General features: G+C 29.2%; 2 protein-coding genes across 2 annotated transcripts in view; one reads left to right on the forward strand and one right to left on the reverse strand.

Moving 5' to 3' along the window:
- Positions 1 to 157: 157 nt before the first annotated feature.
- Positions 158 to 27,492, reverse strand: part of LOC122268266 (adhesion G protein-coupled receptor B3) — a 46,532-nt gene continuing 19,197 nt past the window's right edge. Inside the window, exons 11-17 of the mRNA XM_071180217.1 lie at positions 13,396 to 13,498; positions 11,885 to 12,102; positions 10,542 to 10,608; positions 9,014 to 9,099; positions 8,020 to 8,149; positions 6,822 to 6,863; positions 158 to 4,898 (exon numbers count right to left, since the gene is read on the reverse strand). Coding sequence (XP_071036318.1) covers positions 4,680 to 4,898; positions 6,822 to 6,863; positions 8,020 to 8,149; positions 9,014 to 9,099; positions 10,542 to 10,608; positions 11,885 to 12,102; positions 13,396 to 13,498 — 865 coding nt within the window. The 3' untranslated portion in view covers positions 158 to 4,679. The remainder of the gene's footprint in view (positions 4,899 to 6,821; positions 6,864 to 8,019; positions 8,150 to 9,013; positions 9,100 to 10,541; positions 10,609 to 11,884; positions 12,103 to 13,395; positions 13,499 to 27,492) is intronic.
- On the forward strand, positions 16,946 to 21,560 carry LOC107437206 (zinc finger CCCH domain-containing protein 14-like). Its single transcript, XM_016049130.3, has 2 exons — positions 16,946 to 17,154; positions 20,938 to 21,560. The coding sequence occupies exons 1-2, from the start codon at positions 17,132 to 17,134 to the stop codon at positions 21,314 to 21,316; spliced, it is 402 nt and encodes a 133-aa protein (XP_015904616.2). The 5' UTR covers positions 16,946 to 17,131; the 3' UTR covers positions 21,317 to 21,560.

Here is a 27,492-nt window from a genome sequence, read left to right on the forward strand (position 1 = left end):
TATCACTTTCGAAATACATGAAGGAGATTTCGGTGATGGAAAGACGAGATAAACGGAAATATTTTTTTTCCATTTAATCCCCTTAAAATGCATAGTTGTGAAAATGTTTATGTTATTGTGTATTTTAACAACATATAACGAAATGAAGAAATACATATTTATCCACAATTTCAACTTTATTCATATAGAATGTCAGATTCAATTGCAAATAAGTTTCAGTCAATAACATTGAATAAGATATAACAATTTAAAAAGATACACGTCATTTTAACTACATCAACGAGCCTAATTTAAGTAATTTCATACATACAATTATATATTTTTTTAATGGCTGGCGCTTATACATTCAAGTAAATTAAAGTGGCATGATTTTTTTTTCTTCCTATTTACAACGTTTCTTAAAGTCATCTTTAAATTACCCTTCAATTAATCAGCCCTGATCATTGAAATTTACCGAAATACAATAGAAAAATGGACGAAACTTTACATCTCACTGATTTGACAAGTCAGTTGTTTTGTTTTTTCAGCACATATGGGAGGCAAATTTACAGCTAGATAGATTTATATACATTTTTAACTCACTTCTAAATTGTAGGTTTAAAAAAAAAATCAAAATAAGTCTAATGCATATAAATATTTTCTTATATTTTCACAAGTTGATTTAAAGTAGGTTCCTTTATCGTGCACCCCAGGGGCACTATAGTGGACATCCGACGATATTTCATCGTCCCTCTTAATTATTTTATTCAGTTTAAAATAATAGTTCGATAAGAGCCGAGGTGGCTTAGTGGACAGAGATTTCGCCTCCCAATGAGGTGACCAGAGGTTCCATCCCAGAGGCTGTTGGTTCATACGAATTTTGCTCCTGACTCACATTGACCACGGAACTGACGTAAAATGTCCTCAGTGGTAGACGGATCATGGGTTAGAATATCATTGTAGTCAGGCTAATCATGAGAGGTTTGGGGGGTTTACCTCTCCATGCAAGGCAAATTCTAGTTAGTTCCATCAAAAAGTCCACTATAAATGTTAGTTTGACCCAATATTTGATCCAGGATGCAACCCATCCTGGATGAAATATTGGGTTTCAAAATTACATGGGTACGGAGTTGAACACTGATGGTCGTAAACTCAGAATTGGATCGGCTGTTCTACGTTGATCCAAAATAAAATAGTTCGATATGAAATCCGAAGAGTGACATTTATTTCAGCTGATTATTAGTAGTGAAAAAAATTGAATGACTAATTAATAAGCCTGCCAATAAGTGTTTTAATAAAAACTGAAATATAAAACACTAAACAGACTTGTTTATTAAAGGCTTCAAAATCAAAAATAAGAACACATTTATCAGATCAACGTTCAGAGGATTCTTTAAGATTAGCAATTACCAATATTTCACGTGATATTGATGCTTTAATTGGTTAAGTAAAAACAACGGTAAACTTCTCATAAAATCTGAAAATGACTTGTCCACTTCAATCAGTAACATTTTGGATAAAATAAATTGATTCTACTATAATTTTATTGTATTTTTTCATTAACCATCACGTTATAAATTGTAAAACATTGCAATTTACGCTAAAGTTAACTGCAGCTAATACATTTTTTCCGACTATTATCTAATTTTTTCTAACGTGTGGCCATGGAATATCCCTAATTCATTGGTGTGGCCCTCTGGTACAGAATTTTGATTATCCCTAATCTAACGTAAATAGATTTCATGCAACATAAATGCAGATTTTTTTTTCTAAGCATTCTAAAGCATTAGGTTTCCAAATGCTGAGTTTAGAAAAATTCAAATAAGTCAAAACTTTGGAAGGTCAAGTATTAGTTAGACAACACTTTTATCAATTTCTACTATACTAATTTAATAACTACTGTTATGGCATAATTCTACCATTTTACACTGCGTATCACTTTTCTGTTTAAAAAACATTTAGTATACTGAAATTTTGATTCAAAATATTTGAATTGCTGTTACAAGGTTTTAAATACTTTTCTTATTATTTAAAAAAATATGAGATAGATTCAACAATTACTTTTTTAAAGGGGCCAACTAGTATGATACAGTTATGACATTTTATATTTTGTTTGAATAACATTATAAGCGTTTTTCTTAATATCAAAGAGATGAATTTAAGTTACTATCTTGAATAATTATGAATGTACATTTAAGTACATTTATGAGGGAGTTATTTTTATTATACAATTATGTCGCTATGTATTCACCACATTCTAATTTGAAATTTTCCTAAGGGTACATTTGAGAATAAAAATGAATCTAAATTCATAGGTTAAGTTCTGAGATTTTAACTGACATTAGAAAAAAGCATTTTTTCATAAAATTAAAACCTCGATCAAATTGATTAGATTTTACCAGCAAAGCAGATATTTAAAATTTCAATACTTTCTAGTGTTAAAATTTTTTTTCTAAATACAAAAATAGCAAAAAGAGATTTAATATTGAAATTGACTTAATGAAAAAATTAGCTGAATGTGTGCAAAAATTAATTTTTAAGCTGAGACTGCAGTTGGAACCATTTACTGTGATATGTCTAATAAAACTCTCTTTTTTTTCCGAGAATACTTTTTTTGGTAACATCGTTATCCAACAAGAAACTAATAAACTCCGAGTCGCAGAAAAACATTTTCATTAATTGTCTAAGTTAAAAATGATTACATTTGATTAATAAATTACGTAAAAAGAAAGCATATTTCGTCACATAATGCTGTTTGATATTTTATTCTATAGAAATTTTCTTTAAAAAAATTGTTTTCTTTATTCAATTCATCGTCTGTGAGTTTTTAAATTTGGACATGGCCCGAAATGCGTGTTTTCAAAAATAGACAAACATCAAAACGAGTGTTTACGAAAGTGGGCACGGCAAAAAAATGAGCCTTTTTCAGTTTTCAACCCAAATATAACAGCTGAAACTAGGAATTATGTGTTCATTTCTCCTCACTCATTTAAATACGGAGCATAATCATTACGATTAAATTTCCCGTACTTCGGGATTGGGGTGGCAAAGCCTATTACAGATGTAACGTTTCAAGCGATGTCTTTGAAATGTGTGTTTTGTATTCGTGTATTTCGTCTTCGTATTCTGAGCTTTAAGCGATAAAGTGAGTTTTAAAACCCTAAATTCCTACAACGTAAATTTACTACCACTCTATTATAAATTTATATCACTCGCGGCAACTTTGCAAAAACAGCTGATGACTTTAAAAAAAAAAGACTAATTTATAGAAGTGGGTGTGTGATATCATATTACAAATTTAATTGGATGCATTAGTTTATTCTTTTAAAAAAAGCAATACTCATATAAAAAGTTTGGAAAACGGAATCAAATTATTTGTCCATTCGCTTAAATAATTATGTCCATTTTCATAAATACACATTTTGAGCTGTGCCCAGATTTAATAACTCACTGATATTATACTTAGCTTACATCTGGAAAAAGCATTTAAAATCTCATTTTATGCAATTTTTAATAACTTTTATTGATTATTTGTTTTATTAAAATGATTATATCTTTCGTTGCAACAACTTATTATACCCCGGTTTGCACAAACCAGTAAAATGTACTTATGTCTAGTAGTCTTAAACATCGTTCTCCTTGGTTTAGCCACATGTCTAACAAGGAATCATATTCTTTGGTGTTATAGGAAAATGTTGTTAAAGAATAAAAAAAAAGTTATCAAATTCCTCTAAGCAATAGGAAAAAATAAGCAGAATTCTTAGATTTTCCTCATATGGATGCACCAAATATCTCTCATTGCTAAATCTTAGCGTGTTTCTTCCGCATTAAAAATCAACGGAGCAAACATGTATGAGTATATAATGTAGGTCAATAGAAAAATCGAGCTCCCTATAAATGTCGGAAGTATTTTGTAATGCGCTAGGCTACTTGGAAATTCATCATTGTTTTTTAATGTCGACAGTGTTTTTTGTTCCACCAGACTATTTAGACAACTATTCAGTAATTTCTAATTTTCCTGATATTCTGAAGACTTATTTTAATCAGCACATATGCCTTTAAGAAAATAAAGAAATGTGCGAAAAATAATTAACCTGACTGAATTTGTTCTGGTTTATTTCGGTAAACCTTTTCAGGTTTGATGAATCTTTAACAAGGCTATTTACAAAAAGCCTTACCTATACTGGGCTTATTACAAAATGTTTGTGATAAATGAGACTAATTGAACATTGAATATAGTTTCTAATTGACCCTAGGGTATATGGGCTCAAAGCAATAAGCCTAGAAAGTGTCAGGCTGATCAGAAAGTACTGGAAAGTTTCCCAAAATAGCCTAACGCAATGCAAATGTCAATGGCTTGTTGGCAAGTATCTGGATCATTCTATTAGCCAACCACAAACATAATTCCATTGTCACTAATTTTTTTTATATATAAAGCGACGCCCTGTTGATTGCGTTCAATCATTTCAAACTGCAATTTTGCTCTATTTAAAATCGGAAGATATTTGATAAACCATAAACTGCATTTACTTGTAGTTTTCTTAAATTCATAGTAAACTATAAAATGTATTTGTATAAGTTAAGATGAGAAAAAAAAATCATGCCATTTTATTTTTCCAATAACAATGTTTTGAGTAAAACTCGAACATTATCAGATTTTCAAATTCACATCGTTAAACAAATAAGAATTTTTTTTGCTGTTAAACCCGAATATTTGAACAGCAAGGATCCTCAACAGAATCGTGGTAAGACATTCGATTGGCCAATAGAGGGGTGCAGTCTGTTCTCCTGTTATCTTCAGACAGAGAAAGAAGGGGTCTTTCAAAAATCGGAAATGATCCACTTTTCTTCAATTTCATAGCAGATACTTTCGGTTTTTTAGACACCACAGCCAGTTTTAGTCGGAATGTAAGCTGGATCTATAGAAAAAAAAATCATATAAATCTTTAAGAGCGTTTGCTAGAGCAATTGATTGTATGCAGCTTTCGAAATATTTCGAACTTTTTTTACGAAGTACATAATTGAATGAAATTTTTACATGACCTGACATTAATTTTTACATGACATGACATTAATTTTTACATCTTCATAGTATGTATTAAAAAAAAAAGAAATACAGAAAATGAGCAAAGTTTCTATATCAATTTAATGAAAATCAATAAACTAGTAATAAACTTATTTCTGAAATCTTCCCAACTTTCCGGAAAAAAAAGGATGAAAAAAAAAAACGTAACAGCAAAAAGAAATAAGAATATTAATTAGGAACACATTTTAAAACGACCTCTAATAGAAAAAAATTACTTGTTCCAACATAGTTAAATTTCATAAAAGATTTTAAGGTAATCTCAAGTACGAGTTAAAGAGATCTATGTCGTCTTCTTTCACACGGCATAGCGTCGATGGCATTGCATTGCATCTTTCGTTGATTTTTGTCAACATTTGAGTAGGCGTTCCTTCGGTATTTCCGTTTAAATATTTTCATGCCCGGAATGAAGTCCCGGTTGTAATGTTTACATGTCCGGTAATGTCGAGAAATATAATTCTCGAGCCCTGGTACGTACACATCAATTAAATCCATATTGATAATTGAAATTTCGGAAGAATATTATAAATAAATGAAAAACTGTAGGCAAATTTTAAAGGGATATCCAAATTAGTATTCATTTTGAGACGTAACGAAGTGAAGATCTCGCCTTTAATAGAAGGGAAAAGGGGGAAACATGTAGCGTCTAGATTTGGAATAAAAACAGCTGTCAACGTTTCGTCTCCGCAACGCTGAATCAGCTAAACTATACATAATTTATTTATTATTAGTTTCAAACTACGGATTTTTTATAAGAAATTAAATTATGCTACAATAACAAAAGAAGAGTGTTATAAAAATGCTATATATAATTCTAAAGTCTTATTAGTAATTAATTACTTTATTTATTCTTTAAAAAAAAGCTTTAATGTGTTTTCAATTGTCTAATTTCTCGTTAGACTAAATTTCTTGTTTGGAGCGTAGTAATGTATAATTAAGTGATATTAAGAAAACTTGAGAACTAAATTAAATTTTACGTGCATATTGAATAAATATATGCATTCAAAATCATATTAAGGCTCTTCAAATTTGTCACTTTTAAAATATTTTATTGCGTGCAGAGAGTTTGAATTTTCTGAAAATTGTTTAATACAATACGTCCGAGATAAAACGTTACAACCGAAAAACGAGGAAATATCGCCATCCAAGAAAGAGACATTGCCTGTGCAATATTTCTGTGCTCAGATAAAAAGATCGATGGCATTGGTTTCAACAGGATAGAGCCATTGTCCATGCATCTCGATCATCCATGTCTTTCCTTAAAAAGCTTTTTGGGAAGGCTTGATTTCCAACAGACTGTGATCTCCGGGAAGTCAGGACTTGTCACCCCCCCCCCCTAACATCTAAGTCGAATTAAAGGTACGGAAATTAAACAAAAGATCAAAAACGTTTTCTCCCAAATGCTGATTCACTATTTCGATAATCTTGTACAGCGTACTTGATTTGTCATTTGACAGATTACAAGAATTCAACATTCATTATAATTTGTGCTCAATAAAAATTCCTTTTTCCTTTGTCCATGCTTGCTTCGCTGGATGCACTTTATTTTGGTCACACTGTATTTAATGAGTAAAAATTTATGCACAAACAAGAGTAATAAGAAATGGGTTGGTCCTATCATTTATTTATTGAATTTATTTAATTCACTGAAATATATAAAATGGTTTATTTTGTCAAGTATTCTTAACATGAATCTACACCGTTTTTTTTATTAATAGGTGAACAGTAAAGCCATTAAAATTTGTCTTCTCATACTTACATTGTTATCCATTATGCAGAAGAAAATGAATGTCATGATGCCCTGAAACAAAAGTATACTTATAAATAAAAATAATTCTATTTGCCGTAAAAAAACTTTTATAAATAATTGTAGTTTTTAAAAATTCAATGCTTCATGCTAAAGTGTTAATGCTTCTGTAAATATATTACTTATTTTTTTAGAGGAAAAGCTTACAAATGGAACCTCCATTTTTTATTCAATCGTTTAACTAGTTTCGTAGCTTATTCAAAGTAGCATATGAAAGGCATTGGGGTCATGCAGTGATAAGGCACACTTTTAACAAAGGTGACATTATTTTACTCCAAACTGTTTTCTGGTATTGTTTCCTTATAGATACTTTGAAAGTTTCCAAATTCTCCTCTAGATGGGAACACAATACACAGAATTATCTTTTTGCCATCATGGAAATCGCGTTGTTTTTTCTTTTTCCCAAAAATGCTCTTCTGGAAAATAAGAAACGTATAGCCTGCTATTATATTTTCTCAAGCATTTCGTATCACAAAATAGATAATTTTTCTGCTTTGCACAAAACAGCTATATGTATCTAATTTTTTAATTTGTGCTTCCTGCATTGTAGTTTTGGTCTGCATTGTTAAGTGATTATGAAAGAGAAACATTTACATAATGCATTAAAGAACTATGATGACTCGGGGATAGAGCGTTTGCCTTCTAACGAGGTGAACCGGGTTCGAATCCCAAGGATGGTTGGTCGATACGAATTCCACATCCGGCGTGTACCGACCTCCGTGCTAAGAAAAAATGTTTTGAGTGCTAGACGGATCATGGGTTAGAGTCCCCTTTCCGTCAGGTTAACCATGGGAAGTTTTCGTGGTTTTCCTCACCATGTAACGCAAGTGCTAGTTAGTTCCATCAAAAAGTCTTCCATTAAAAGAAAGTTTCTCCCCATTCTTGATACAGGAATTCCCCTGTCTTCTGGACTGGGTTCAAAATTACAAGGCTACGGAGTTGAATATTAGTAGTTGTGAACCCGAAAAATTGAGTAGGCTATTCAACAACGGTTATAAAATAGAAAATAAAATAACATGCTAAAAAAAGAAAGCAAGAAAAGATGAATAAAAGTTGCTAAATGATTATCAAACAATTACGTTAAACAATGTTTTTTCTCAAAGTATACTGTAAAATTGTCTACTAATTAAATATTGAATAGTTAACTAACTTGGATAGAGTTTGTCAAGGAGAAAATAATTTGTAGTCCAACATTCATGGAATCTTCTACGGCGAGTAAACCAAAGAACCAATTGATGGCGAATACGGGAAGGAGAGTAATTCCAGCTCTCAACGAATTTCTAAAAAGAGAAATATGAAATAAAAACCATATTTCAAAGGAAAAACAACGTGCAGCAAATAGAAACTAACATTAATCTTATGTCTTATAAAATTGTCACTTGATGTTTGTGGTTAATTAGCTACAAGCAGAATTTTCTTCAGTTATTTATAGAATTACAAAATTTCCCGTTTAAAACCACTTCAATATGTATTTATTCATAATTTTGGAGGAAGAAAACATAAAATTTTAATATAAATTATTTAACTTTCTCTCGCAAAAATTTTGCAGAGAATTTAGTTAAATTTGAAATCAATCGAAATACTTACAAAATTGCTTTGAAAATTTTAATGAAGCATAATTTTCAGGTGTAATTTGGAATTTGACTTGAATACAAGGAAAAGTCAATGAAAAATAAAAAATAAACAAGTTAGTTCAAATTAAAAAATATAAAGAAAATAAGAAATTAATGAAAATTTATTCATGATATCATCATTAAAAGCATTATTAAAATGATATAATCATAAAAAATGGCATTTCAAAGAAACCTATACAATTGTTTCTCACATAAACAGCTTTTTTCTTCAAAATTTGGTTTAAAAAATTTCTTAATTTATTTGGTTAGTTTCGTTGAAGTGAACTGTTATAATTTATATTATTTATTCATTAAGTCTTAAGGAAGTCTGAAGTCAAGTCTAAAGCAAGCCTTATTTAAGTCTAAAAAAATGTACGGTGTGTCAAGAAAAAAATTTTTTTTTTACTAATGCTAATGGCGTAATGAGATTTTTCCTCCTTTTTTCAATAAAATGTTAAAGTAAATTGATTAAAAATTGGTTATATAACGAACAAAAAGCTTTATACATTCAAAAATAAAAGCAAATTTCACCTGATTCTATAAATTTCTGTCCTGTGAGTCATTGACATTTGCTCATTGAAGGTTTTCAAGGATACAATCATGATGCTTGTATTGACCTTTAAAGTAAATTTTCATGATGACTTTTTGTAGTGTCAAGAAACAGTTTACAACTAAAATATTTTTAGCGTGTAATTTTCATTATTTAGTTAATTTTAAGCCAGCAATGCATGAGCGATATCGGTTATTCACAAGTTATCCAACTAAATAAATGAATTGATTTTTAAAAGAAGTATTTCGGTTGAAAAGGTATATCGGTTAAAAAAAAAGTAAGATCCATAATATTAGCTTGCTTATTGAGACAGTTTATTACTGTTGCTTGTTTCGTGGGAAATTTGATAAAGTTTTCTTTTAAAGCGTTATTTGAGAGATTTCGTATATCGTTACGAATTTCTCCACGAAACGCTATCGCAACTGTAGCGCAAAACTTTCCCAACAAATCTCAGATATCGCATAAGGTTAGTGTTAAGGTAATAGTGAAAAAAAAAACACGTTACTCAAAATCTCTCTATTTAAAGTACAGGATTACACATTAATTTTTTTAACAAATGGATATTTGCCTCATATCATTAATTAACGAATAATTTACACATAATGTGCAATCAAATTCTTTCAGTTACAAATGTTTGCCATTGAAAACATGTGTGATTTGTGATTGTAAAACTAAAATAGGGCAAATAGTCGCCGCCAACAGAGACTCTAAAATACATCACATTTTCTCGTAAAAAAATATATTTCAGGATAATATAATTTAGAATGATCTTCTTTATTAGGATAATGAAATATTTGTGGGTCGTGGAACGGGAAGCCCAGAAATTAGAGGATCGGACTCCGGTCTGTCGGGGTCAAGGTTCGATCCTCGTCTCCGCTAAGAACCACCGAGTACATGTGATGTACTTGCTCGTAAAATCAAAAGTCCTATGGTTGGTTGCTGAACTGTACCTTACAGAAATCTGAATTTTTTTTTTTATTTCTTCTTCAGATCTATATCTAAATTGATGAAGTGGTCTCGAGAATGAGTGGTGTTGTCCTCTATCCGTAGAGTTTTGAGCTAAGACATACTTTCAACCTTGCAGTGCTCTCTTGTTAAACGAAAGGAGCACTTCACAGACTTTATTCGCAAAAGGCAAATGGCTGGCGAGATTGCATTGTCAGAGTGTCAGAGGGTCATTAGAAACAACAATAACATGATATATTAGCAAAAAGCAAAAAAAAGAAAAGTATTGGAAGAATTTTACGAGATGATTCCATATTAACACTAAAAGTGAATAACGATCTATTAAAAATAAATATGGTTTCCGTAGCTTGCTGATATTAGTTAAATATTATTAGTGAAACAATAACTCTTTTGCTAAAAAAATATCAAAATCAATGCTTAAGTCATGCAATTAGTATAAAATAATTATTCAGAACAAATTTAAGTAAATTATCATTTAATTCAAATCAATTATATAATTAATTTATATAGTTAATTTAGATTATAATAAAAAAGCAAAGGTACCTTAATTAATCCGGTAACGGGTAGAACAAAAGACCAGAAAATTCCACGCCTGATGTTCAGCCAACAGCTATAGGGGGAAAGAAGCTAATATTACAAGTCGTATTTTCTGGCATCAATTAAAGTTGACAAAAATATTGACGGAATGTGGAGTTAAAACAAAAACTTATAGCTAATAGAATAGTCGAATATTTAATCAGAAAAATCAAGTTTCCATTTTATGAATCTTTTATCAAGTGAGATCTAAAAATTTTTACAAATAGTCTCGATAACTATTTAATACTTTTCCTTAATTCGATGAACGATAGAGATTATGGGGGATTTTATTTAAATTAACGACAATTGAAATATTAGTAAGACATAATTTAAATAATTCAATTACGTATATAGGTACATATTTTTGCTTTTTATAAGCTTTAGTATATCGAAAATAAAAAAAATTAAATAAAAAAATATTTTTTTAAATTATTTTTTCAAATATTTACTAATGCTACAATTTTTATTAAATTTGCCCTAGCCTTCTTTTAACAAAATACTGAATTATTTTTCTTTGATCAAAAATAATCCCTTCTTTATATGATTCAATTTTTTTATTATTACTATTTTAAGTAAAATACAGACTACAAAGTGAGAATAAGATGATTATTTTTTAAATTAAAGAATCAAAACTGATTGTTATCAGAACCAGCTAGCTCTAAATAAGTTTTCAGTTTACATAACAACTAACAATTTAAATCAATAATATTTTTTATAAGCACTTACTCCGATTAAAATACTTTATTGAGAGTTGTACAGCGCACTTTATTAACTTTTGAGCTTGTCATCGTAAGTCTTACTACAGTGAAATCTTAATATTTAGGACTTTAACGAAGGTTATTAAGCTTTTTGTACACAATTATATAACTCGTTTATCTAAAACAATTTTAAAAATACTAATTTTTCATTTAGTTTACTAATGATCGATAAACTTTCAAATTTTAAGATATAACTAGTCTGTACTACATGTTTGACAATTTTATTTTAAAAGACAAAAAGTAAAATTTGAATTTAATTGATTGCTGAGTTTTTGAGTGATTAAGTTTTTTAAAAAAAATCATATTTTTAAACTTTAGTTTTACAAAAAACTATGGGACTAAGTTTATTTCAATTTTGAATTTTTTCATTTAAAATTATAGTCAAAAATGGTGTAAAAATTAGTATGCATAACGTGGGAAAAACCTATCATTAGATCAAAAATCGTACAGCTCTTTCTTTTTTTATTTTTCGTAATTTTTCCCACTCATAAAATGTCTAAACATTGGTGAAGCTGATTATAAAGTAAAGGCTTCAATTAAGTATTCACTCACTATTGTCTTGCTTCGTAGCCTTCGGGATTAGCAACAAATGATATAATCAACAGAAGTAGAGGACAAATCCAGCAAACAGCGCAATAATCTCTGAAGTTTCCGATATATTCAGCAGATGAGCGCAATCTTCGAAGTAAGTAAAACCCATACGAAACAACCCAAAAGCATAGTACCAGGAAGAGATAGTGCAAAAATAAAGCAATACTCATACAAATTTCCTGCAAATATAAAAAAACATTTTTTAGAAGCATCTCATTTAATAAAATTTTATTTCGCAATCTCAATTCTCAAACTTATAACAGTTTAAAAATTACTCAATCAGGTAAACACACAGCGTCAGTTTTCACAGCGTCCAATCTCTACCATCAGAAGAACAGAGGAAGAAGAAAACGTTAAATATGCTTTTAATCATCTTCACTAAAATTTCACTATTAAAGGTGGTAATTGATGAATTTAATTGGGAAATACTGTATTTTGCGCAGCAGTAGATACGCACTCTAAACGTTCAAAATAAGCCCAGACCTGTCAACTATTTAGAATGGTATCGAAATTTCTGTCTTAACATTTTAAAAAGATTTTGACCAATGCAATACAAAGATAATTAAAAGACATACGTAAAATATTCCAAAAAGCAAGCAGTGCTGTCTTTCGGTGTTGGCGAATTTTTAAGAACGTTAGCTTACTTGTTTTTTAACTGTTCTTTTAAATAATGTGGAGAGCTATAACTTCCAGGTGGCAGCTAATTATAAGGTCGTCACCCATTAGGTACGACAGTAATTTTGCATGACTTATTCAAAAATTGCAGAAAATTTCTGCCAACTAAAATATGGAGGAAATAACATAAAATGTATATCAACAATCAGAAAATTTAGGAAAGGTAATTTATTGAATAATAGGCTTTGTTTTTTTATATTTAGATTTTGAAGAAACATTTTTTTTCATTATTTAAAGAAGAATTTCTCATCCTTTACAATTTAAACATAAAAAAGTTAATTAAAAAAAATTCTGTAAACAGACGAACAGAATTCATTACCGATTAAAAAATATTTGTGGTATAATTTTACCGCTGCCTCAATTTTTTGAGAAAAAATTCGCAAAATTTCACCAAAATAAATAATGTGCCAATTTCGTTAATTTTCTGCTTTTTCGTTAAAATACCTCATTCTTTTCATGTATAAATTATTCAGTATCTAAAATATAACTTTAAATTATTATCTAACCTGCATAAACTAATAATAGTAATTAAGACAAAAATATATTTATGTTTGTATACATAAACAGATTGCCTTCACATTCCTTCCACCCAGTTTCTCTCAGCTCTTCATTGCTAATGCTAACAGACATATCAATGCTCTGTGTAATATAGATATGAATTCCATTAACTTAACACGTCGCTTTCACTTATGCTTCAGACATAGAGAAGAAAGGTTAAAATGATAATGTTGTTTTCATACGAGACGCAATGAAATGGGAAAAAGCTAACTTATGTGAGTAATTAAACATCGACTTACAAAGTGCGTTGTGCTGTTCACTCCCAATAGAAAAAATAGTTGAATAGCACCCATACAAACTAATATATTGATGAGGATGAAAACAGATAAGTTGTGTTCTCCCCTGTAAAAAATACAAAAACGCGTTATTCAATAAAAAAAATATAATTAATTTATGTGGTAAAAAAATTTTACTTTCAAAACATTTACTTACTGATAATAAATGTTAGTATTCGATTTTATTAAATCAAACTATCTGATTTTGATAAACACAGTGAAGAAGTGAGTTCTAAAATTACACTATCTTTTCTTTTTCGACATTTTAAATTTGCCATTGCTCCCCATGTATTTACAATGGTGTTCAAAATTAAGAGAATTCGCACATTTTGTTGAATTTCCTGAAAACAACTGAGCGAAATGTAAAATTACTGCTTCGAAACAAAGATGTACATATTATGTGACTAATACGTAAGAGCATACGTGTGTCAGGATGAAGCTAGTAGATGATTAGACGTTATAAGTCTGCATACAAAATCTGCATTTTGTTCTCTGGCTCATCTTGACAATTTTTTTTTTTTGCAGCAATATTTACCGATTCTTTAATTTAACATCACCAACGAATAAGATGGAGAATTGTAGGGAGATTTGAAGCACGCCAGTCAGAGTGTAATAACTAATTGAGTGCAAAACGTTTTGATTATTTTAAAGGTGCGATGAAATAAGCAAAAAGTTTCCCACTCTCTTATGTTTGGTACGACAGAAATCAGTCGGAAAAAAATTAAATAAAAATATATCATAAAGGAAAATAAGAGATCACGAAAAAATCTAATTGATTTTACCCCTGATACTATATTAGTTAATAAAATACATTCAATAAAATACTAATACAATAAAAAAAATTCAATATAAAAAATTCAATAGTACAATACATTTTTTACAATGTATTCGCAATCATTTCAATCAAAGAATGTATAGTGGTACATTGAGTTAAAGAAGAAAAATATATTACACTAAATAACTTTATTTCTAATAATTGGATTTTCAAGAACTGAATACCAATAATACATAATAATTTGAAAAGATAACCTAAAGTTATGTAGACTCTATATTAAGTTACGCCGTTAAGTGCAAAGTTAAACTTTTAGGTACTAGTAAAGCGAACATATGTTTAGTGTAAACTAAAGTGAATTCAAATTTCATACTTGGAAAGAATTTACTAAAAAGGGACAGGACATTTTTTTCTGCCCTGATAGGTAAGGAAACAGATGATTCATAATTCTACCTAAAGAAAAATATGTATTTGTAATAGTGTTCATGAATTCACTCTTACAATTTTTGAATGGAAAAGATGATTTGAATAAGTCAGAGAGGGGATTTGACTAAATCATCTTTCTCATTTATAAATACTGGAAACTGTCTTTTGTACTTTTAATATGAATAGAAACTCTTCTTTGAACCCAAGTATGATAAGAGATGAAATATGAGAACAATGTAAAGAAGAATGCTTTATCAAAATACTCTATAGGGGTATCTATATTTATTCTCAGGTGTTGTTCTGAGAAATTTTTGTTTAGATTACCTCCCTTTTAAAGATGAAAATTGAAATACATGTGATCCATGAGACAAGTGAAAATGAATCTGGATAAAACAAATTGAATATTTCAAAAGAATCTTCATTCGAAAGGGAGAATAGATAATCCTTTGTGACAAACTGTGACTGACGCAGCTAATTCAATACTATTGTGATTAAGCTGGGGTGGGTTTGAATGATTGGCAAAAAAATAATAGCACAACTATCTTGTTTGTTAAAAATTGCTTTTAATGTATTTCTATTTACTAAATTCAAACAAATTTAAGCCGTTCCTTATTAGATTCATGTGGGCAGAAGATAAAATCTAAGGAAGAAGGAAAATAATAAAAGATTTTATAAATGAAATTTTTGTCCTCAATAGATAGAAAGATAAAGTATGGCACCTGGCATATTTTTGCTGCAATGATATTTTTGCCGAAGGCTGAACATCAACCGAAATAAATAGGAAAATGAAGTTTTATTTCAATTTAAACAACTTTTATTTAAATATAACTAAGCATAATAGCAAAGTTTGAATAAATAAAAATATATACTTGCAAGAGCTTTAAATTAACAGATTTTTGGAGAGTTTAAAATAGTAAGTAAAGGAGGATGTAAAATTTTAAAATTTAAGCTTTTAAGACAATTATCTCCGCATCTAAATGCAATAAATATAAAATAATATGTTGAAATGGCTTAAAATACATATTTTTGAGAACGTAAATAGCTTTGTCAAGCGAAATTAATAAAATTAGGCTATTGATAAAAGAATATCATCTGTCGCAACCTTTATTAGTTTTGATAACAAAATAACTTCATTTTAAACGGAGTTATTTAAATGGAGAGAAAAAGATGGTATTGCAGCAGCATTTTTGGAAAAGATTTTATAAAGGAAATTTTTTTCCCCATCTGAACCAAACCGTTACCATTTTATACTTACAAAGTTAAACTACACGTTTAAATGAAAATAAATAAAGGAAGAAGGAGGATAAATACAGAAAAATTCTAGAAACTTGCGTAACTAACAACTAACGTAACTTCTAATAAACAACTTGATGTTGGAAAAAATAGAGTTTGTTAAATAAAAAAAAATTTCCTTTGAATCACACATAAAAAGAAGTAATTTAAAATGTTACTGTAAAAAATAGTTCACTCAAAATTTTTTTTACAATAAATTGAAAAGAATGAATTTAGCAATATTTTTCAGAAATTTTTATTTTTTTTTTCATCATACTACTAGTTTTAAGCACTAGTTTACTTTTCCAAATTAACTTTTTTGATTAAACAAAACTTTTTTTTGCTGAAGTTCTACCGTTTGCTATAATTTATGACAGTATTTTAAGAATAGTAATTGTCCCTTTCAGCATATCTGGTAACAATTACATTTAAATATCTGATCACTTGGAAATTTATTTGTAGAACTTTTCTAACTATTCCATTAAATAATGAAGTCAATTTAAGGAGATATAAAAGTCTCCTCTATTATTTCTTGCTAACACATTTCCATTATCAAACTTTAAAGTTATAAGAAATAAAGTTGGAGCGTAGAACTAGAAAATAAAAGTTGGGTTTCAGTTATTATTTTCTCATACGAAAATAATAATATTAATAATAAGAATATTAATAATACATAAATATTTAAACTAGCTTAACAGATATCTGATAACAACTGTTTACTAAAGTTCGAAATTAATTGATGTATGATTTTAACAAACTATTTGAGTCATTTAAAACTTTCACTTTCGAACAAGTTGTGTATCATGAATAACCCTAACGACTCACCATTCATTCAAGGAATAATTGTCATTGATAAGAGCTTCAAAATATATAATGCCCTGCATGATCTTTAAAGTTTGATGTTCCTTGAATTGAATCTCAAAGGGGGGGGGGGAGCGACTTGGTTATAATCCGACATGAGGGATAATAGTTATGATACAGTGTCCAGATTTGACCAATGGGAGGTTGTTTCTCAAGTACATCTATTGTTATGGCAAAAGTACATAACTGTTAGTTAAATCTTAAATTGTTATATCTCAGTGTAGTTTGGAGAGTGCTCTACAACGAGTTTCAGTGTAACGTTTCTTGAAAGTTATCTTCGTAGAAAAGTGTGTTACTATTGAATTTTGATAAAGTATAGTGTTGCGATTTTTTTAACGATAGCTGTTGGAATACCTACTATTATTAATAATGTCACTGCCCAAGGATAATAAGTAAGTTTCTCTTCTTGATTCATTTATTGACTGATTAATTACATTTATAATTTATTCTTTTCCAAACTTTTTTTCTAATTTAAGATTTGATTTTAGTTTAAAAGCGTCTGCAGACTTTTATAACTTAATTTTAGCGAAACGATTGTTTTAATTCGTTTAAAAATGTAAAATTTAACCAGGAATTTAATTGAAAATGGAAACACCTTCTTTGAATGAAAAAAATGGAAAATTTTAATTATTGTTGATTAAATAATTTAATTAATGTTTCAGTACGTGTAGTTAATTGAAAATTTTAAGTAATTTTAAAATTCAGTTGGAATAGAAGTAAAAAAAGATTTTACAATTGTTTAGAAGATAGATTTTCTGTGACTCAATTTTAAGATAATTTAAAAACATATTTCATTATTTTGTTATGAAATTGCCAAATTATGTCATTTTCAATTAAATTATGTAGTCATCACTGTAAGTGTAAACGTAATTATGTATTGAAATAACATTTTAAAAAATTAGGGAAAAAAAGAGAATTATGGGTTATAATAAATCTCTTCTCATACCCGTGCCCTAAAAAGGCCTTTTATACATATTAAAAGAACAAAAGTCTGCTTCCTGCTTCACTGAGAGAAATTGATAAGAGAAACTAGTAATAAAATATTACGTAATAAAAAATAATTGCTAGAAAAATTAATCAACTCATTCAACAGTAAATGATTTAATTTAAATAAATGGAGGATACTAGCGATTAAATAATATTTTCTATTTAAATAACTTCGTTTTATATAAAGTTATTATGATATTAAAGTTAATAAGAGTTGCGCTTGCTATATTTTATTTTTATAATAACATAGTTTTATTGATTTCGTTTGATATATGTAAAAAAATCACATTCTCAAAAACCTGACTTTTGAACATTTTAATTTATTTTAAATTTTATTACATTTATAAATAAAGATTATCATCTTAAAAGTTAACAAAAGTCTCTCTTTCTTAGATCGTGATTTTAAACCCTTTAAAAATATGCTCCTAGTAGCATATTTTTTTTATTTATTTAAATTTAGCTATTACCCTTGCTTATGGAGAGTTGTCTAGATTTATGTTACAGTTGGTTTTCCTATTTATGCTTACTTTAATGTGCAAACATATTACATCCGCGAAAATTTATCAGGCATTATATTTTACATTTCGTAAAGTGTTTGAAATCTATTTCAGATTAATTTCTTAATCCATCTTCGGCCGTTTCCATAAATATTTTTTATTAACATTGTGACATATTTTTACCTTGTTTTTCTGTTATTGTCAAAGGTTCTGAAGATATTGTTAAAATATTAGTAATTCAATTGGAGAAAACGCTCTCTTTAAAGAAATTTTTAAACAACGCTATTTTTATTTATTTATTTTTTGTTTTTAACTTTATCGACTAATTCAAGTTTTTGATAATGTATAATTACTCCATTTGAGATTAATCATATGCTTTTATGATTGGGAAATACAGGGATTGGACAAAATTATGGAAACACTTCAATACTAACTCATTTTCTCATGTTTATCGAAAAATACTCAGAAAATTATTTTGTAATTTTAGAGGTGTTCAGGTCATGTGATTTCTCTTACATATCAATAAAATTCAAAATTATTGTAGATTTGAGGGACCGGCAATGAATTTACGAACGAAAAATAGCGTTTTTGAGCTTGTATTATTTGCTTTGGTTAATAAATGCAACAACTGAGCGAAATTTCGCAAACCTAGCTTAAATATGGACATTTTTTGAAAAACTGACTTTTTTGTCTTACTTTTTCTTACTTTCATTGCAAAAACATTCAATAAAATTAAACGAAATTTCTGGCGTAATTTTTAAATAGCAACAAAAAGCATTGTTTTAAAATTTGAAGAAATTTTTTTTTTAAAAATTGCGCAAGATATTAGCATCGGAAGTCAACCTCTCATATTTTGCATGTTCGATTGACATAATTTTTTTTCTCTTCATAATTTTATTCTGAATCGTATTTGGTAACTCATGAAGAAAAAAAAACAATTTAAATATCTTCATATTTTAGACTTAAATATTTTTAGACTGCCTAAAGAAGAGAATCCAATTTGGAAGCAAATTAAAATTTTTTTCAACAACTGACATATTTTTTTCTTTTTCTTTTTTTCGAAAGTGCAGATTTGTAACATATCCCCTTTTAACGCTTCAATTACCAAATAAAGAGCAAAACAAAATTATAATAAAAGAGAAATTCAATGTTTTTCGCCCAGCACAATATGATAGGATTTCTTAAATACTCATACCTTGCTAATTTTTTCAATTTTTAAAATGATATTTTTATTATTAATAATTTAATTGAATATTTCTGCAGTTGTAATAAGATAACGTAAAGCACAGAAGATAGGTTTTTTGTAAGAATTCCATGAATATTTAAGGTAGGTAAGGATTTAAGAATATTTAAGGTAGGAATATTTCCATGAATATTAAAGGTAAGTAAGCACAGAGAGCGCTACCCATATAACACTGTAACAAGAATGCGACAGTCACGGAGACTCACTTGTGAAGTCACCTGTGACATTTGCAACGTCATTCAGATGTCAACATGAGACCACATTGAGTCATAAACTGTCGCAGTGACGTCTCTATGTGAGAAAAATGTGACATATTCGCTTTTCAGCCTAATCACATGGTGACCCTATTGGGACATAAATGTCACATCTTTGTCCCATGGTGACCCAGTTGAGACTTTAATATGCCACATCTTCGTCCCACTTTGACTCTGTTGAGACGTAAATGTGTCATAGTTTCATTACGCCGTGACTATGTTGAGACATGAATAGGTTACATTTTTGTCATATGGTGAGATCATTGCAACAACAGTCTCAATGTGGTCTCATGTTGACGTCTAGCTGATGTCATCAAAGCCGGACACGGTGACCTTCAATACCTACATCTAGTAACCGCATTCTGCCGCTTCTGGTAACGGTGATATCTGGGGTGGGGGGCAGTATTTTGGTCGATTACAGAATATTCGACGAACAATAAGTAATTCTATTTAAACCTTGATTTTTTCGATGTATTCATATAGTTCGTATTAAAACAAACTCAGCTAATAATACATAATGATGACAAATTTTATTTTTTTTTTAGATTTTTTTGTAAAACTTCACAAAAATATCCAGTGATGCTTAAGATGCTTTTAGATATAATAATTTGATAAGCTCTACTATTTTATTTGTAAATTAGAGCATTATGCATATTATTAGCATATTATATAGAAATAGCATATTATTCGAAAAAAAAGTTTCATTTCATATGACGATGAAAACTTCGAAGAACAGTCTCGCTTATAATAATCACCTACAGCCCCCGTGTTCCAAAATGATCCGTGCTTGGACGTTAAATAGCCCGAATCATTTGGGACACCAGGTGCTATAATTAATTCTTATGTGAAAAATTTAAATTTTTGAAATGCTTCTGAAATTTTTATTACCAAAGGGTAATTAAAAATTAATATAGAGTCTATTAAGTTCCTGCACTGCAAATGCTCAATAACTTGAAACTATCATTGTTGCCACTATATTGATTTTTTAAATAAAATTTATTTACATGTTTTCATTGAGCTAATGATGCATTTCTGGAGTCATCCTAATTGTATGCTTTGCTGAGTTAAAGAAGAATTCGATATCAAAGCAACTTAGTTCTTGAACTCACAAAACTTTGAAATCTATAATCATCATTGATAAATTCCTATTTTTCTCAAAAGTTAAGGTTTATTCTATTTTGTTTATATTTTCAGAATCTTAGCAGCTATTAAACCACTGCAACAGACAAAGAGAAAAGCTGTTGCAGACAACTCTAGCAGGAGCAAAAGTATGAAAGCTGATCCTGAAACAGAGAAAATTCAGCAAGCTCCCAGGTGCCGATTCTTTCCTAAGTGCCGCATGGGACAAAAGTGCCACTTTCAGCATCCAACCTGTAAGTATAATGCCGCATGCAGGAATCCGAAATGCATCTACCGACACATTGGCCCAAGAAAAATAGAACTCTTTGATAACAAGGAAAACGTGCGACCCAACAGTTTCCAATTGCTGCTTGAAAAATTGGAAAAGCAGAAGCCAAATCCATACAAATGGGTAAAACCTAAAGATGATGCCGTTAAGAACGATGTACCATAGACGCAGAGAGTTGAAGGAAGAGTAGGAATTTTATTGATTGCGGTTCGATTATCATAGGATATACCAAATCCATCTGCGCATAATGAAGGTAAGAATGAGGAAACGCGATGTCTGTAATGGACATGGAATGTAATATAATAAGGAATATTATATGAGTAATGTTATGTGAAATATTCAAGATGATAGCTGTTTTCTATAGTAAGTTAGATTTTTTTCAAAATTTCAATAAATTTTTTAAATTTTATTTTGTTTTGTTCTGTAGTTATTTATAACATTTTGTTTTTGATTTGTAATTTATTTATACACTTTTTAGGGAGTATTAGGGCGTAAGATGTAGGGGGTAGTCTCAATCTAGAAATCATGGTCCTAATAGTATGGTCAGGTGACCGGTTAAAAGTTTGGACCTCTTAATGTTAACCTTACATTTTCGGTATTACGCTATACTTCGAGAACCTTTTAAGCGAACTGTAAATTTTTCGCAAGCAATTCTAATTTTTTTATTCAAAGATAATTTTATGCGAAAAAAATGATTTATAATAATTAATCATTATTTTTGCTATTTTAAAAAATTTAGGCGAAAAAATTTTGAATTGTAGGGTGGACAATTGCTTTCACCGTTTCAAGGAATGTAATTTTGTATGGCGAAATGCACTATTAAATCGAAATTGGCCCAAAAGTTCCTGATTAAAAAAAATGTATTATTTAAAATTTGATTTCTCAGGAACTATTGGGTCGATTTCGCTCAAATTTTGTATTTTGAAATATAAAGTTACATTCCTTAAAATGATGTAAAAATTTGTATACCTTATAATTCAAAATTTTCAATATAATGATTATGTCAACATGGTAGCTCTTCTCAATCAAGCTGGAAGTAGGTAAACGTAAAGTTTAAAAGTAAAAGGCTTTTTTTTTCTTTGCTTGCAGTATATTATCAGTGTTAAAAAAGAGACACATCTGAAATAATTTTTAACGAACAAAAGATAGTTCAGTGAATTATCAAAGTGTATTTAAAAAAAAAAACCTTTAGCTTGCATAGTTTTACATAATTTCTTTTAATATTTCTCTTTTGAAGTTTATTACACGAGTCTTATATTTAAATTATATAGTTTTTATTTCAGTACAAGTCCCCTAAATTTTATAGTGATTAAGTTTTACTAAGAACAAGATTAATAATGCATTGATTAAAAACATTAGTTATTTTCACTTTATCTGCTTTGTATTAAAATAGCCGAAAATTGAGAATTCTACAAAATACGTAATCAAGAGATTGTGCGTAAAAAACTGACATTACAATAAAAATTATATCTAATAAATCACTTAACTTATAGAAATTTAGGATAATGATGTTTACTTATTTATTACTCAGACACAATATTACAAAATACGAATAGAAAGTTCCAATAAAAACAATTTTCATAATTATAATTTATTTTAAGCTTAAGATCTTCAGTACCTAAAGCATCAGATAAGATAAGAATTAACAAAAAATCATGCGTTCACTTTTTATTCTAATGAATTAAGATAAAAGTATGTACATTTACATTTGTTTTATATGAACTGCATGTATGCTTACTTTTCCCATGATTCCTCTGGAATAAAAATAAAGTTATGAAAATCCTTACTTTTTTATTTTTATAATTAATTTTCTGTTCAATTGCTATAGAAAGTGAATTATACATAATATTAAAACGACTCTTAATGCACTCATTCTAACCTTTTGCAAAATCATCTAAGGAATAAAATAAGTGTTCTGTAAGTAAATTAATTTCCAGTAGAATTAGGATATTGAAATTGGATACTTGCACTTTAAGATGGAGAAAATCACGGATATTCACACATGTCACCTACAACGTCAGTGATAGCTGATCGTTTGTAAGCAAAATGGCGTGTAAGAGTTGAGCTAAGTTAAAATGTTCATTAACGTGAAGTTAATTAAATAAAGCACCGTATCGCACATCTCAATTGCTGAAGTATAATTCTTTCTCATCTTCTGTTTAACTTAGTTTATTATTTGTTTATATATTTTATTGTAAATGTCATACATTTTTGTTTTGTGCACCTGGCAACTTAGAAGCATAATTAATTTATTTATGTTCTACATGGAACAGAATTGAGATATTTGTGAAACAGAATTGCTACAGAATTGAGATATTTGTGAAAGAATTATCGTGAAAGGTGTCACTTAAGAGAATTGATACCTGACGGGCTTGGTACTCGGCATAGAATGGAACAGTTGCTAACGTAAACAAATGCCACGTTTCAAGAATCAATCAGGATTGAGATACCTACACTACGTCACTTCCCTTTATAAAATGTATCTCTCAAAAATATCTGTGGTTTCAAGATTCGAACCGGGAGCTCATTTCTTTCTTACTCCTCACTTTTTTCTTACTCCTTTGATGCGGAATTTTTATTTAACCTTTTTATAGTTATTTCCTTATTTTGTATTGATTTAGGTACAAATAAATGAAAAAATTTGAATTACATTTAGCATTTAAATAATTTATGGTTATGAAATGCAGAATGAAATGCTGGTGTCTTTTTCTGCGTTAAAGGTAAAATCTTAAGAAACACGGCCTTCTTCCAAACAATAATTTTTTCTAATTTTCACTTATTTGGATCTAAGAGAAACAGTTATTCTTCATTTAAATTTCTTTTATTTACAAAATCTATTGTTGATAAATTTTTGAAATGAGTGCAAAAGAAAAAAACAAAATCAAATTACTTTTTTTGATTTTACATTTTAGAGCAAATATATTTCCTACAATCTAGCAGATTTTTCTTAGTTACTATTATACTGTATTTTATCTGCAAAAAAATACCGAAATATATTTTTGCTTGTAACTAGAGCTTGTAGTGACCGAAATCACGAGAATGTCGAGTGTCACCGGTGAATGTCGACAATCACATACATTCGCTTTGGTGAATGTCCGAAATATTTGTTATATCCGATTTTATATTAATTTATTTGTTGATATTATAATATTTATTCGATATTTTAATATCTTTTGAGGATAGATTAGGAGAAACATCAGTATTCAGACTACCGGTTAAATGCATACTGGGCACTTGACCTTAGAAAAACATTGGTGTAAGGCATATCGGACAAATGTATATTGGGCTGTACAGATGTATAATTACCAAAGTGACTATGTGATTGTCAACATTCGCCGGTAGAAGTCAACAACCTCCAATTTCGGTCATTCACTGCAACATGTATAAAAGGGACACCAGTGTCCCAACTGTATCACAGGGTTAAGAGCTAATAGAGAATAGAGTATTGGTATATTTAGTCGGAAAAGGAAAACTTTACTCAATTCAAGCAGAAAACTAGTAATTTGAAGGCAAAATTTAAATTGCACTACTGTTTGATGAAATACTACATGTTGAAAGAAACTTACTTTTTTAAGAGAAAATTTACAACGAATGTTAGAAGGATGAGGCAGAGTGAAGTTATGCAACTAATAGTTATCATTGTTCCCATTGGACTCTCTGATGCCAATCGCCTACCCTGAAAGAAAAAACAGAATCATTCATTTTAACATTATCTGTATTTATTAACACTTTATTAAAATTCTCCACAAAATCTTCCTTCGATAGCTCTATGATGAAGAAATATAAAACTGGATTTCTTTTGACTCCAATAATCCAAAATTTTTATTTATTTATTTTTTTAAAAAATAATACTGTTATAATGTGTTGTATTACATAATAAAATCTGGCCGGGAGAGTCTGGTTGGTAGGGCGTTGGGCCCATGTCTAAGTTCGTTCCCCGCCGGCCGAAGAAGGTGACTAGTGCACGTTAAATTTATCGGGTCACAAAGACCTCCATGTTCCTATGACAAATCAATGCCTCTGGGGTACTGAATTGGAGATTGATCGTTCTCTAGTTCAGGTCAAAATTAATATTTGTGGATTAATGAATGGATGTAAGAATGGGTCAGCGTTATAAATGGGCTGTGACGTGTGTGTGGCTGAAGTCGTATTAATTGCCATAGATAACGCCCCTGAACAAAATAAACAAGAAAAGCACCCTCTGCCTTAAATTCGCTTGGTTTCATCAGGCAGGCTTGCTAGTATTGGCGAGTAGCATTAGAAATAGCAACGCATAATGAATCTGCATAATATAATTTCCATATTGCAAGCAACCTTGAGGCAAACGTATTTGCAGTTTCCTTTGATAGACGCTTAAAGGTTGACTGGTTATTCATTATACTTAAGAAGAAAAAAATGTTTTGTCCATATTATTATTTTTAAGATTGAATAAAAGCGTGCAGCATATACCTGTACAAAAAGATATAATTCCTTAGTTTTTAGTGCCAACCTTGTTTTTTAACTGTTTTTTCCGTATGTTAAAGTTCTGAAGCACAAAATTTTTTAATGATGACATGTAATGTGTTTAGATTAAATTTCGATATAAGAGGGCTGTTTAAGCAAGCTTAATGCGAACCTCATTGCACGTAAATTAGCATAGGTGAATTTAATATAATTTCAACTTGCATGCTTAATTTGCTTATCATTTATAAACCTTATTTTAGGGTTTTATGATAAAGGTTACTGCTGATATTAAAATCAAGTATATCTGGGATAGATTCTATGATATATAATGAGAACTAAACCCATAAATTAAAATCGGTAGCTTTTACTAAATCGCTAGAACCTTAAATTAATTTTTCTTTTCCGTATCTCATTATTTTTTTCACTTGATTTTTTTCACACAAAAAAATGGTTCATGTTTGAGTGAAAATTTTAAAATGAAGTTTTTTGAATCAATCATTAGACTAATGTTAAAAAACTCAAATGGATTACTTATTTGATTATATCATTTAGTTCTTTTCCATTTATATAATTATGTCCACAAAAAACATAAATTTTTAAAACTTTTAAATTTTTACCAGAGTTCTAAAGAAAATCATAAAACTTAACAATAATTGCTTCTATAGATTAGATACGATGGCACATGTGTGCTTGTTTTTTAACTCCTTTTTTAATTGGATTTTAATGATTTATTTCAAAATTAATACTTTTAAAATAATCATTAATTATCTAGTTTATTATAAACGCAAACAAGTTGTAGATTGCCTTTTGCTTTGGGTACGTATATATCTCACTGTTACAAAAGTGAAAGCATTGATTAAAAAGGAAAACTCGGTTTAAAAGCGACGTTGAGAACAAAATTACAAAAATTTAATTAAGAGTCTTGTTTTTATGGAAAGTTATTAAATGGAATGAAGAAGTGAGAAAAAACGAGAAAAATTCCAGACAAAATTACTCAAAAAGTGAAGGAGAAATAAATATTTTAAAATAATTATATAGAAGAACATTTATATAAATATTATTCTTTATTAAAAATTCTGTGAAGAAACTAAAACTAGCAACGCCTCCTGGCGAGAAACTAGAAAAAAACTCAGAGACAGAGGAGAGTGGTAGTGAACGAATGGTAGAAAGCCTGCCATGCAGAGCTCCTTATTTTCTTCTTCTTCATATATGTTTTATGTGTTGTGTCTGTGAATGTGCTGTGTACTTAAATATAATCATGTTGTTTAAAATAAAATAACGATATTATAAAAAAGTGAGCTAGTCATTGCCTTTTATTCCCCCCCCCTTTATGCACACCACTTCACTTTCTTCATTAAAAAATTAAAAGATAAGCTGGTATTTTAAAATTTGAAAACTTACAACTCCGATTTCTTCTAGCAGTAAAGCAATGCTACCCAAATTACGACAACGGCAGGTCACCATATCNGTTATTTCAATTTCCGTTTTTAAAAGCGCTATATGTTGAGCCACCTCAGCTAGATTTGGCACGCGACATTTTTAGCGGCAATCATTGGTCGATTCGCCGTGTAAGAGAAATAGTAACGGAAACAAAACAACGCAAACGTTGTCACCGGCGGAAAAGAAATACAGCCAAAATTTGGGAGATACGTAAGAGAATTATATATATTAGATATTAAAACGACTCCTAATGCACTCATTCTAACCTTTTTCAAAATCATCTAAGGAATAAAATAAGTGCACTGTAAGTAAATTAATTTTCAGAAGAATTAGGATATTGAAATTGGATACTTGCACTTTAAGATGGAGAAAATCACGGATATTCACACATGTCACCTACAACGTCAGTAATAGCTAATTGTTTAATAGCAAAATGGCGCGTAAAAGTTGAGCTAAGT

The sequence above is a fragment of the Parasteatoda tepidariorum genome, chromosome 4 (assembly GCF_043381705.1).
Source record: "Parasteatoda tepidariorum isolate YZ-2023 chromosome 4, CAS_Ptep_4.0, whole genome shotgun sequence".
Lineage (NCBI taxonomy): Eukaryota > Metazoa > Arthropoda > Arachnida > Araneae > Theridiidae > Parasteatoda > Parasteatoda tepidariorum.